The following is a 14,011-nucleotide window of genomic DNA, read 5'->3' as shown; positions in this document are numbered from 1 at the left end:
TATAACCTATTTTGTTCAGGGAACAAGTTATAAGCTAAAGTGGAAAAGGGGACTATTTGCCGGTAGAAGCGGTCTCTACGCTAGGAGGATTTGCCAGTATGGCTGTACCAGCATAGCTATACAGGTACACCTTTTCTAGTATGGACTAGACCCTAGCCTTCATTTAGCAGCCAAATCAGATACATAGTTCAATCTGGCCATTTTTAAATTATTTACTTCTTTTTTATAACAGGTAAGGCTTTAAGGTAGTAAAATATCATGTATGTAACACTGAGGACTCAAAAACACCACCACCACTACCACTGAAGCAGGTGCACAAAATAGTTACATCTGTCCATCTACTTCCACGTTTCGAAGTGTCACGCAACACTGCTTTGTTTTGCAATCATATTTTCACACCAAAGCTTTTGTTCTTGCATACTGGTACAAAACACAAGCAATTTTATATTATCTTTTGGAGACTGAGGTATAAATTTGATGACTGGCAACAACTCACTCAAGAAGCAAAGCAATTTTAATACATGAAATCTGATCAAATATTTTATAGTTTGACTCCTCTCATTTTCAATTAACAGATGGATGCATCACATTCATCCATAAACAATAAGAAAAAAGTAATTTCTTTAATGTACACCTGGGAAGGAGAACTGTAATCTGGATTTGTTCATTAAACGAAAAATACAATTTAATTATTAGAGCTATTTAAAGCCACTCTAAGAAGAAGCGCTGAGTTAGAGAAGTGGAGTCATTTGAAGTTTTTTTTTGGGTAATCACAGTATTTCCATTTTTTTTAGAGATTGGAGCTGTAGCAATCAGCAGGCCTGGGTATCAAAAGTAATACATTTGATGTGTTTTACATTTTCCCCATACCTAATATTCTGATCACACAGTGTGGTTTAAGGCTTGTTAGGATGGTGACATGATTGTTTCAGAGGCTGAATGATGTGCACTTCTTGGCTAGAAAAACACTTAGCAAATAAATGGACTCCCTGCTTGTTATCTGCTAACAAGGACGCAAGAAAAAAAAATATATAAAAGCAATTAAAGGTCACAGATTTCTCCTCCTCCCTCCCATCTTCTGGAGTTTGAAAGGACAAATGCCAGGCATTTTGTACTACAGTACTGTTTGCAGATTGTCCTTTACCAAAGGCAGGATCCATTTTTCTCATTTATTTTTAGATATAAGAGCAATGTTTTTTGCCAACACTATATTTTAAACACTAGATAAGGACTCCACATTAATTCTACATTCTCATCTGAAGTATTGAAGTTTTCATACTCCACAAAATGGGCGTGTGAAACCATTTGTACGAACTTTGGCAAAGACAAAATTGTGGTAGCTTTTGCTGTATTCTCTCAATATTATTTATGCCACCACTTTATTTATTTAATTTTAAACCTAGTCTTTCCAATGGGACTAGAGTCACTTGCCACTTAACAGGCATGGTAAAATGGTAGAATCCAATCTGTCAAACCTATGACAGAAGTCCCCAGAAAGAGATATCATAAAAGTTTGTTAATCTGATTTAATAGGAATGGAAATATATATATATATTATTCTGTAGACAGAACATACAAGTAATCTCATCATGGCACGCAAAATTTCTTGGTTAAGTAATAGACGAAACATACTGATTAAATGGATAAGCATTGTATGAAAGTGACAAACACTAAAAACATGCAAGTTAATTGTCTAATGGTATAATACTTTCTGTGTTGTCTAGTGATTTCCTGTATAACAAAACCAATGTATGTCATTGGGGTTAACTAAGGTGGGGGCTTAGCACTTTCCACTTACCAACTTTGCACTTTCACCCTAACACATTTTGCAAACATTTTCAAATTGAACTATGAATAGATCTGATAGAAACTGTTTTAGGCAAGCAAAGCACTTAAGCACATGTTTAAATTCACTGAAGTCAATAAGACTTAAGCACACGCTTAAACGTCTGCTAAACTGAGGCCTTAGAAAATGGTTCCCAAACTGTGAGCAACAATGGAGCATGGGTGATCCGCCAAGCACATACTGGCTACCCCGGGAGAGCTACCTGTTTATATTGTATTGGCTCTCCTCTGTTCCAAGCTGTTACACTGCTTTTGAGACAACTATAAATACATTAAAAGAAATACTTTCCCAATATTACTTTTCCTTATCAGCAATTGCTGTAGCTGTCACAGAGATGCTGTGTGATCACAAGGAGGAGGGGAGTTAGTCTGTGTGACGGTGAATGGGAGCAGTTTCCATGGGACATACTCTATTAAGATGCAGATAGGAAGACATCTGAGAAAACCCCTGATTTAAAAATATATCCTACATCATATAGAACAAAGCAGCATACAAAGACTTCTTTTGAAATGTTATTTCTGCATAAATTTACTTACCGCCATATAAGCATTTGTTCCAACATACGTCTTGGCTATAGAATTCACCAGCTATCAGACAAAACAGTCTGTTAGAACAATATAAAGATAATGTGGAAATAAAATGGGCAATTATTCCTCATTTAACCTACAATAATCATTTCTATAAATCAACTAAAAATTATGTAAAAGGGAACAAATTTATCTACAAAGGCATTAAAAATGATTAAATCGGTATTTTCTTTTGAATGTGAGCTCCAATTTAAAACAAGCACTGCGTTACAGTTTATAGCAGATAACCTTAAACAATTCCGTTAAACAGGATGCTTATAGCTTTAGTACCCCCAAACTAGTCTGATATAAAAAGTCAATTTGAAGTAGGATTGAACACACTCATTTTTCAGTCAGCTGGCTCAAGATGTGAATAAAGCCACATTCATTACTAGAACGCAATGAACACTAAATACGCTGGAGGGACAACAGACTTTGACAACTTATAATACAACGCTGACCTTCTCTTTGGTCCTCATGTTTGGCGGAGAGAAAAGGTGGCTGCAATTCAAATCAACATCACAGCAAGCTCATGGGTCACTATCACTGAGGTTCTCCAGGGAGGCCCAAAATGGAAATTAATTAAAATTTGTGCTGCACATTGTCAAGGCCCACCACTATTGTTGCTACCAATATTAATTTTTATTGTGGGCCAGTTGGGCTCCCCAGACACATCTCCCACTCTGCCCTCCCTTTTGTCTGGCCAAAACGCTTTCATATCGAAGCTGCATATCAATGAAGTTTGCTATTCGTAAGTAGTAATTACAATATCAGCAGTTTTTACTGTCATTAAACAATGAACAATCATATTCTGATGAAGGAAAGTCGCTTGGAGATTACAAATGAATAACACTCTCCCAGCAGAGGAGAGTTTGCTGCGGGCCTGTTTGTCTTGTAGCCAGGTGATTTCTATTTTAGAAAAAAGAGTAGGCAAATAGCTAAGGGAGGGGATACCTGTGTGCTAACCCCAAAGTCGCACAGCTTCACCTGTCCTCGTGTGTTCACCAAAATATTAGAGGGTTTCACATCTGTCAAAGAGGGACAAAAGAGGGCTTTCAAATAAATTATTCTCTGTATGCAATTTTGATATAAAGATATATATGCATCTAGTCATGTCAGGTTTTTAATAGCAGACATTTTAAATTCACTCTCTTTGATCTGTAACACTCTAGCATTGCACTACTTCCTCACCGAGGTTGGATTCCAATAATTTAAACCTACATTCTAGTCTAACCCTCTTATAAACCCTATATTGATCTTCTTGTAATCGTCTCTCTTCAACTGCTTGGATTTCAAGTAGTGGTAACAAGATTTAAAAAAAATTTATTACATACACACACTCTATTATTATTGCATACACATACATATTATATACACCCCCCCACACACAAAACGCTGGCATACACATACACACAAACATAAATATACACACATCAAAGACTCTCGCAGAATCTAGCCCCAATTCTGCAGCCAGATCCAAACAAGGTGGATCTATGTGCCTGCACAGAGCCCTGTTGAAGTCAACGTGGCTCTACCCGCATGGCTCCTATTACAGGACTGGTGCACTCCTCCCATGATCTCAGTGCTGTCACATAAATGAACTGCCACAATCCTATCAAAATGGACTGCTAATCCCACTCTAACAAATAAATACACCAATGAACATCATAAAATAAGCCCCCCTCAGTGCAGAGATTATAAAGTTGACACTCTGTGACACGAAATAGAAGTGGTAAGATTATGTTGCATACTGTACATTCTACCAGTAGATAGACTTCTAATTGTTTCCTGTAACTGATCAAATGTAGTGCAGATCTTTCCATTCCAGGGATGCTGGCCAGAATACATGATAAACGGCTTGATACAGCTCTGACCAAAAACTTGCACAGATTAAAGTATGGTGGATGTGTGTAATGACTGCTTTCTCATGGCATTATGAATTGAAAGTAATAGCTTGCGTCTTTGCCTTCTTTAAAAGTGAACAGTAGTTGGGTGCAGATGGATGAAAACCAACTACGAGAGAACCTAATTTTGTTTATCATTAACTTTGGCTTTGTTTAGCAGATGTTTTCCGGGTATCACAGTAGCTTGCTTAATTTGTCTTTGTAATGTAAGTATATAACTTCAATTAACAAGCTGATTAAATGCTCTGATGTTTGGGGCAAAAAGAAAGCTGTTTTTTTTAAAGGGTGGGCACCATCAATAATTTGGTAATGTTCTCCATGCTTCAAAATCATATTAATAAAATTAGTGTATTTGTAATCTCTCTCCCCGATACCCAAAATACAAAATCACCATCATGTATCTCCATCATGTCACAGCTTCAAGGACACAGTGCCTATTTCACATAACCCTTATTTCAACTGTATAGATTCAGTTTGCCTCTGACACTCTTAATGATTTCTCACCGACCTCACCAGTAGGTGAGGCAAAATACTGATTTAAAACTATCCATGCAGTAGGAAGAATTTTAGTGCTCTTTCAACCAACATTTTAAAATACATTATTTTCTAATACAAATTCTGGGAAGACTCCAGTATTGTCTGTTTGTAGCAATCTATTAAACTGTATACAACTCTCTACTGCTGGGTGACCACTCTCAATTTAACTAGACCTGGAGTGTCACCAGCATGTCTCCATTAAGAATGTCTAAGAAGAACAGTACAGCAGCCATAGACTGCACAATAATCCTATTCATTATGTTTAATTGTCTTCTGAAAATATGTCAGCAGATACATCTACCTAGTTATTACGTCTGCATCGCATTCTAATGAGCTAAACAGCAGGTACAATTAAATATGCAAAATATGCTGACATTTTGTATTACAAATTAATCTGTTTACAGCAGGAATGCATTTAAAGGAAGATTGCAGTGAAACATGAAGTCCCTACATCTAATTGCAGAGCAAAGCCAATGGCTCCAAAACACTTGTAGATATTTAAAAAAGGATAATTAACAATCAAACAAGCACAGTAATTAGCTTGACAAGGTCAGACTGAATTCTTGGGAGAGGTCCCTAGTTCAGAGTCTGTGAGCAACATGGTGTACAGATGATTGTAAGTGGCCAGCCAGCCACCTGCTACTGATGCACCTTACGTTCACAATACTCCTCTCCCCACTTTCCTCATATCTGACACCTGCACAATACAACCTGAGAGAAGGGTCAGAGGGCAGCAGCTGGGAGGATGTGTGACATAGGTAAGAGTCATGCTGGGGAAAGTGTGGTCCACATGATTACATGAGGATCCCAGAGTTCTGGAGGCTCTCAGGCTATTAGAGTCTCAATCTACCCGCATATTTTTACCAAATGCAGTACAATGATTGGATCTGTAATACAACAGTGGTTTAACAATGGCAACATTCATGTATTTTATACACAGAGAGCCAAACCTTTAGTCCCTCCAGTATCACTGGCAAAGTTCCCATTGATTTCAACAGGACTAGGCTTTGGCTCTTAGATTGAACTTCAGCTTAGTCAGGAGAAGGAAGTCAGCGGCTTTCCCCACCCTTGCTGCATTCACAGCATCTAGCTGTTTTGCAAGGCACCTAAAAACGCTGCCGTTCTCTACTCTGAATTACAGGAGCCTCTTCCAAGCATTAGGTTTATACCTGGGAAGGAGGAAGAACACAGCAGCTCTCTCTGAGAAACACCTGTCCCACAGTGTGAGGGAGATACTATGTTTAGAATGGTATCCATGCAGCTACATTCTTCTTCAATAAAATTTTTACTAAGGGCTTGACTGTAGATGTGCCATGAGCCCACAACAAGGGACAATGCGTAGTTACGCTGCCCCAGGAGCAGATCGGGGAGAGACTGTGACTCAGAGTCATATTCTCCCTCCCAGTTCCCCTTACTACTCCCTCTCCAGAGCAAATTGTGCTGGGTCTATAACCAGCGCAACACATGTTGTCCAGTGCACCAGTGCTGGCCAGCCCATTTGGGAGCCAGAGCCAAGGTCCCACCCAGTCCACACCGTGTTTCATTCATCTGTGTGAGTGGAGGATGTAGGGTTCTGCACAGTCCATTTCCGCCTTCCATGCCGCTACCTGTGATGTGGCCCTACAGAATGTTAAATATTAACAGCTGCAATTAAGCGCTTGATCCTGAAATCCTTGTGCAGGTAAAACTCATCTGCTTGTCATTAATATTACTGTTTAGAAGTGGAAAAATTTAAACAATAGCCAAAAGGGCTCCTAAGAACATAAGAACGGCCATACTGGGTCAGACCAATGGTCCATCTAGCCCAGATCCTGTCTTCCGACAGTGGCCAATGCCAAGTGCCCCAGAAGGAATGAATAGAACAGGTAATCATCAAGTGATCCATCCCATCGCCCATTCCCAGCTTCTGGCTAACAGAGGCTAGGAACACCATCCCCATACACCATCTTCGGTGTATCCGAAGAAGTGGGTTGTAGCCCACGAAAGCTGATGCTCTAATAAATTTGTTAGTCTCTAAGGTGCCACAAGTACTCCTGTTCTTTTTATTTATACTTGATATATCTGTTAGACATCGGTGTACACGGTGATAGAGCCATTTAATTTATCTAAGCTAGCAAAAAAAAAACAAAAAAAACCCCGCACATGATCCAATGCGCACATGATCCTAAACTAGGTAGTAGCCTCTATTCTACAAGTCTTGCTCATTTCTTTGGCAATGTCGAGGCAAAATTCATGTAACTGCTGGACGATGTAATCTGTCATTATGCATATTATTAGTGCTATTGCACTAGTGACTGGCACTGGCAACCAGCATTTAGGGTTTGGTGTTATTCCGTTTACAAATGTAGGTAAGTAACTGAACACATATTTATTTTAATACTTGTTACGAATAACTGTACATATCGCCCGGAAAGGGTGAGCTCTGGAGTCAAGATACACCTTGCCCCTGGAGACTTGGTACACACGCACACGCAGTCACTCTAGGCTCATATACCCAGAAAGTGGAAGACTGAGTTCAGATCTAAACTTGTAAAGTTAGATTTTACTGCCCAATTCATTTACACGTGTGCTATTTGCTAAAACGTTGCACCATGAGATGTAACCGGCAGAATTCAACTTATGAAAGTTCTACAACACTGCTCCTCTGGAAACTGCAAAAAAAAAAAAAAGGCTCACTTGTAGATCTGAGCAATTGTGTGCACAGAGCAATGAAGTTCCTGATCAAATGTCACCTCTGGTAGGTGGAGCTAAACATGGGTGACAAAAGGCCACTGGGCCTAGCAAACTTGATGTATTCTAAAGGATCTTCTTCTGCAAAGGCTCAAAACCAGCAGAGGCCGCGGGGCGGAGGTGGGGGAGGGGGAGAGCAATTAGGAAATAGTGCTTGTTGGCACGCAGATGTCATCAGACAACAGATGCATAAAGAAGTCTCAGTTATCTGCTGCAGCCATTGTACCATTCCACAAAAGAACAAGGAGAATTCAGTGCAAGTCTCCATCACTTCAATAAATTTCACACCCAGGATGGGTTTTGTGCTTTACTCCAAAGTCTTGTGGCAACAGGTATAAAGCAGCGTAGTGTATCATCACCGACAGCCTTAGCATTTATACAGAGCCTTTCACCCAATAAGCTCAAGGCTTTGAAATGACAAATTAATTAAACTTTATCCCGGTAAAATACATATTATGCCCACTGTATCTACTGGTAAACTGAGGCACAAGCAAGTTAAGAAACTTGTCCACACTCACTCTTAGTCAGTAGGAGAATCAGAAACCAAAACCAGGAATCCTAATTCCTGGTCTCCTCTTTTTACCACTACAGCATTCTGAGTAAGATTTTCAAATGGACTTAAGACCCATTTTCAAAAGTGGCTAAGTCACTTAGGCACCGCTGAAAATGTTATCTAATGTATCCAGATTAAGGATTTGGAATGAGTGCTCAAATTGAAAGGTCTTGCTCACCTTCTAGATAACATCATAATACAACAGTAGAAGGGATATAGCAATCAGACATGTATTTTGTTTGTACAGATACAAACACATGCATGAAATGTATATACACAAAATATACTCATGTAATATTTTATTGTGTGCACTTCTCCTTAATGAGCATGCTTTACCAAAGAAAAGAAGAAATACCATTTGGATATAATGTATACTCTCTGTACTTTATTCTTGAACTTAATGGAAAGACTTCCTCTTTCTGCAAACTTTGACTTTGTGCAAAATTAGACCAGTTTGATTGCTAATTCTGTGTTAAATCTAAGTTCATTTCTCATTACCCTTCCATTTCTATTCTTTATCCTGAGGGGAAGAGAGAGCAGTTAGCATTGGGCCATTCTCACATCTTCCAAAGAAGTGGTCTAGGTGTTAATCTTTTGTTTATGTTTGATGTGGGTAATGACGACTATGACTACAGCTTTAGGTTTATTAATATGCACAACTACTACCTCATTAACCACAAGGTATGTTTTGAAGTTAAGCTGAAATATTTGCTGAAATGTCTGATCTGGAATAAAAGACTTGCTCATTATTTGTTTCCTTTGCTTTTATCCATCCTCTAGGCAGAAACTGCCATGTTTGCTGCACTGTATTATACATCTTTTTTCATGAGGACCACTTCTCCACCTTGATTATCACCACTGGGGAATTTTTTGACTCCTTAGTCCATAAGAGCCTTCTATGCGATACATTTTACGCATGATAGCAAAGAAGTCAAGGTTAAATTTTCTTCCATTTGCCTAATGCATTAAATCCTATATATAGCTACTCATGACTAATGAGAAATAAATATGTATTCTGATTTGCACTTCATTGCGCTGTATCCATCTACACAGATATAGGATGTGGGCGCATGTACACCCACATGCCCGTACGTGTTTATTTACAACCAAAGTCCCTTGAGGGAACACCGCTGGACCCTGTCATGTTACTTAGAGTCCCATCTGATGTTTTATAGCTTATGTATATATATTTTCAGTTTGAGCAAACCAGGAACAGATCAAGCCCAGCAAAATCTGAAGTGAGAAGAAGGATGAGTTTGTGTTTCTCTCTTTGGACCAGATGTAGCCTCATGCATTCCAGAAAGCACCAAGGCACTTTCCATCCCAAGTAACCTATCAAGGTGTAATCAATATTCAGTACGCCTTTTAATCAAGCCAATGAAAGTTATGGAAGATGATGTTGGAGAAGTCACAGTTAACCGGGCAGGAAAAAAATCGGATTTAGCTTCTAAACTCAAAGCAGAAGAAAGGCATAAAATATTACATTTACAATGTCTGCGCTTGACTATCAATATTATTGGTTATCTGAAAGACCACCCGCAATTCATTAGGCAGACAACTCATTTTAAAATGAGTGTTTAAAATAATATTTTGCTCTATTTCACCAGTGAAGAGGCTAAGCAATGGCTTCTCACACTAACTTCATGAATTGGCCATTATGGGAACAGTTCTAATGTAAGTGAACTGGCATTGTTTTGTACATTGGGAACAGGATATAGAGTTTTTCATTTGTATAGAGCAGCTTTTGCATCTGTTCCATTCACCCTTTGCTCTTGAAGGAAGATAAACTGTTAATTCCATGCTTTTGAGGAAACTCAGAATGAAGGGTAACATTTGTAAATAACTATCCAGAGCTAAACCATCCGTAGTAAATTTTATCAAATGTAAACATCACAATGAAAGCCTCATTTCCTCCAGGAAGAACACAAGAAAATTATAAAATGGCCAATGTGAATGGTAGTTCTTGCAAATTAATAGCAGGATTTTCAAAGGAGCCTAAGGGAGTTAGGTGCCCAACACCCTTCGGCTCCTTTGAAAATCCCGACCTCTCTCTTAGTATTCAAAGGTACTTTTCCACCTGTAGCTACTAAAATACATATTCCTCTGTTCTCCCAACAGCACGCTATTAACATCCTCTCACACACAAATGTCACTGATAAAGCAGCACCCTTTTGCAGGTATAGCACAGAAAAAACATTAACTGAGAAGTTAGGATTGCAAATCTGATTAACAATAATAAGATGAATTTTCAGATAAATTCTAAGAACCGGTCTGGAATTTTATTATTATTTCTATTGCACTCGAAGCCAGGGTTCCATTTGCTAGGCACATACAAACATATCAACATGCCCAAAAGAGTTTACAATGTGAATTCAAAGTTCCTGTTTAAAGCAGAAACTCTGAATTTAGACTACTCATTTCTCCTCGAGTTGATACTTTCTCTTATCCTCCTTTTAATCACAAATAATGTCTGCTACTGTACCCTCCAACTGTGCACCAGGACTGAGTGAGCAGATGGGTTAAATTAAGCAGTATTGTTAGCAACATTAAGATCTGTAGCTGTTACTTTCAGACACTTTGGTACCATTATAAATGCAAAGAGTTTTCTTCTTGTTTGCCAAAATACTTACTTAACCCTTTCCTTGTTCTCAAACCGGTATATCCTCAGCATCTGCCATAGTTTGGCAAGTGATGCTCTGTTTTTGAAAGAGCTGGTACATATGGATCAATTTAGCCATAATAATTATATTACTAAGAAAATCTAGAAGTCACAAATAGGTGAAAATTTAAGAGAAGTCAAAAAATTAACTTGAGGAATGAGGATAGGACTTTATACTGAGAATGGTTTCAACTTTGCTTACGTAGATTTAAAAAGTTTCACTTCTTTGTCCTTCAAAATAGTAGTGTAGGGGTAATGAGCCAAATATTTATGTGCCTAAAGATGCAGATGAGTACCTAGTCGGAGTATTAAAAGTGCCTATTTAGGTTAGGCATCCAAATCCTATTGAATTCAATGGGAGTTAGGCGCCTAACTTGCTTAGGCACTTCTGAAAATCCCACTAGGCATCTATCTGCATCTTTAGGCACCTAAATACTTTGGAAAATCTGGTTCTGTCTGTCTAGTTTTTTGTTTGGATGGGGGAGAAACAGAGAAAAGAGGCAGGCAATAAAAATCCATAACCAGAGAATGTGAAAGGCTATCGAGTAAATTAATCCCTGGCATAACTCCACTGATGTCAGCAGCATCACAGGGCTTAGTGTGGCCCACTGTCTTTGTAAAAAGCTGCGCTGAACCAGAAAGTGTGATAGTCACTTAGAAAACAAAAGAACAAATCTGTCACTCACCTCTGTGTAAAATCTTTAAACTCCATAAATAGGTAAGGCCTTTAACAACCTGCATACAAGAGAAACAATACATAATAAAAATTTCTAATCGGGAACTATACGCATTTCAGTTGGATTTTATTCTTAAGGATTTGGGTTGCAATTGCAAGAAGCAAGATTGAAAAATAGGTCTATTCCAGTTTACCCCATGTTTTGCTGGTTGTCTTAGCTGCATTGTCCAGTAGTCACCCTGAAGATCAAGTCCAACTTTATCTCTTGGTTTATTAAGAATACTTTCATTAATTCCTGAGTGTTATTAATTTCACATGAAGGAGTTCATTACAGTTTTAGCTGAAATAAGTATGAGTAATGTCTAAAATAGACAGCTTAGTCTTCAGAGAATATATTTAGGGGCCAAATTTGGCCCAAATAGCAAATGTAGATTTCCCCCCAATCCTTTAAATCAAGTTCTGTTTGTTTGTTTTAAAGTAATAGGATGGAAATTTTCTTCATACAACTATTCTAAGCAGAGGACTGAATGCATGCCCTGACTGTGGATTTAACCCACTTGAAATAGTATTCCTGTTAGGCCAATTATCTCTCTCTTTCTCTTAAAGTAATATCCAGCATTTTTTACTGTAAAAATGCCAGTTTCAGGTCTATGCATTTCCAAAGTTGCTCCAGTTATTTTAAGGAGAGATATCGGTGGTTCAAACTATTAACAATACATCATCAACAAATAGGCTTATTTTCTGTTCATTTGTCCCCACTCCTATAGCATGGCATTGGTTAAAGTTTACTGAGCAAAAACCTATATGTAAATGGCATAAAAATGGTGGTAGAGTAAGTAGCCTTGCTTTGTCTTTCTTTTTAAATTAAAGTTGTTGGCACATGCCATTAACATTCTACAGTGTTGAGGGTCTATAATATAAACTTCATATCAGTTTTAGAAATTAGAATCAAATCCTCTCGAGATGAAAACCTGCTGTGGAAGACCCTGTGCAAGGGCTTCAGTCTTGCAAGGTGGTGAGTAGAGCGGAGTTTGATTTGAACCCAAACACATTTTTTCAATATTTTTGTCAAATCAGAAAACTCAAAAAAAAAATAAAAAACCCCGAGCCAACTCAAAACCTTTTGGTTGACTTGAAGCAACTCCCACCCACCCAGTTTTTCAATTCAGGTCTCCTGACACATTTTCTGAGATCTGACATGAGTTTCAATCAACATTCCATAGGGCACTGTGCATACATTAAGTCTACATTCCTCAAACTGACATCTCAGGATGCTTCCATACATGGAATATTTACATGTGTTTATTTCAAATGTAGCAGCAAGATAACCATTAGATCTGAGATGCACCAAGCATTACCATTTATTTTCCATCCTCTTTATTTCTCTCCTAGGATTACATTCAGAATAGTCCAGGACTATACAGGCTGTTCAATCAACTGCACAGAACACAATCCTGTACTACAGGTTACTTAGAAATAGGCTCTTCTCCCTAGATTTTGTAAAACTATCCCAATAAATAACAAAGTAATTAAACCCCCCCAAATAATGTAACTTCTTGCCTTCTGCCACCACCAAGGTTTTTTCCTGATCTGCTTTTTCCAGCAGCCCGAGATCTATAAGATCATCTAATAAACCTGATTCTATTTTTGCACACTTTTCTTCTCCAGAACATTTCTGCTGTGTCAGCCAATTATTTTTATTGCAAAATTTTTCCTACAAAATTTGCTGTTTATAATGACTTTCCACTCATTTTCCTGACTGAGGTAAGTCTTTTTGTCCAGTACTTTCCTGAACAACAGGCCATTTTAGATGGATTGGAAAGTGACAAGAGTTCTTCATGCAGAACAATGAAAATTCTTAAATGCCATTAAGGAGGTTGAAATAAAATTAAATTGTTTCTGTTAAAGTGAATGACTCAAACTTTACAAAAGTCAAAATTGTTACATGGCATGTAAAGGCATAAGATTATATTAATTTTCAGTCTTCCTATTGGATCAGAAAATTGTTCTGAAATCTCATTCATTCAGTAAGCAAAATAATGCAAGTGGAACCTGAGCCTCTTTTGTATATTGAATAATGATTTTGGATCCCTACTAAATTGCTCTAGATGGCACCTTCAGAGTGCTAAACTTGCATCCCTAGTTCCAAGTGCCTCGTGGCCTCAGATGGTAATTACCCATCACAAAGAGCCTTAATCATAGTCCATATATCCCCCTCAGTGTGGCCTTGTTCACTTTAGCCTTTCAAAAAGCAAAACAGTAGAATTCTATTTACACATTGTTTCAAAAATTGCCAGAATTATAGCAATACTAAAAAATAAGGAATGGTATTTCAGTCATTCTCCCACTTCCCCAACAAATATAGTTTTGGATACAGTAAGCTATTCTCTTCATTAAACATATATTCAGACAATTTAAAATCTTTAAAAATATTTTAAACAAGTTCTGTAATGAATTTTGAACATTTATCATGTACAGGAAGAAAGCAAACATTTGCTAGGGAAAAAAATCAACAGTTGAGAGTTATTATACATCTCTTT

General features: G+C 37.9%; 1 protein-coding gene across 1 annotated transcript in view; it reads right to left on the bottom strand.

The window, feature by feature from the left end:
• MAP2K5 (mitogen-activated protein kinase kinase 5) overlaps nucleotides 1–14,011 on the bottom strand; it is a 196,475-nt gene that overhangs the window by 96,402 nt on the left and 86,062 nt on the right. The window contains exons 13-15 of the mRNA XM_065412122.1: nucleotides 11,482–11,530; nucleotides 3,367–3,440; nucleotides 2,383–2,433 (exon numbers count right to left, since the gene is read on the bottom strand). Of these exons, the coding sequence (XP_065268194.1) occupies nucleotides 2,383–2,433; nucleotides 3,367–3,440; nucleotides 11,482–11,530 (174 nt within the window). The remainder of the gene's footprint in view (nucleotides 1–2,382; nucleotides 2,434–3,366; nucleotides 3,441–11,481; nucleotides 11,531–14,011) is intronic.

Source organism: Emys orbicularis, chromosome 10 (genome assembly GCF_028017835.1).
Source record: "Emys orbicularis isolate rEmyOrb1 chromosome 10, rEmyOrb1.hap1, whole genome shotgun sequence".
In the NCBI taxonomy this organism is placed as follows: domain Eukaryota; kingdom Metazoa; phylum Chordata; order Testudines; family Emydidae; genus Emys; species Emys orbicularis.
Note: the sequence above shows the minus strand (reverse complement) of the source record. Positions and strands in the feature narration are given on the sequence as shown.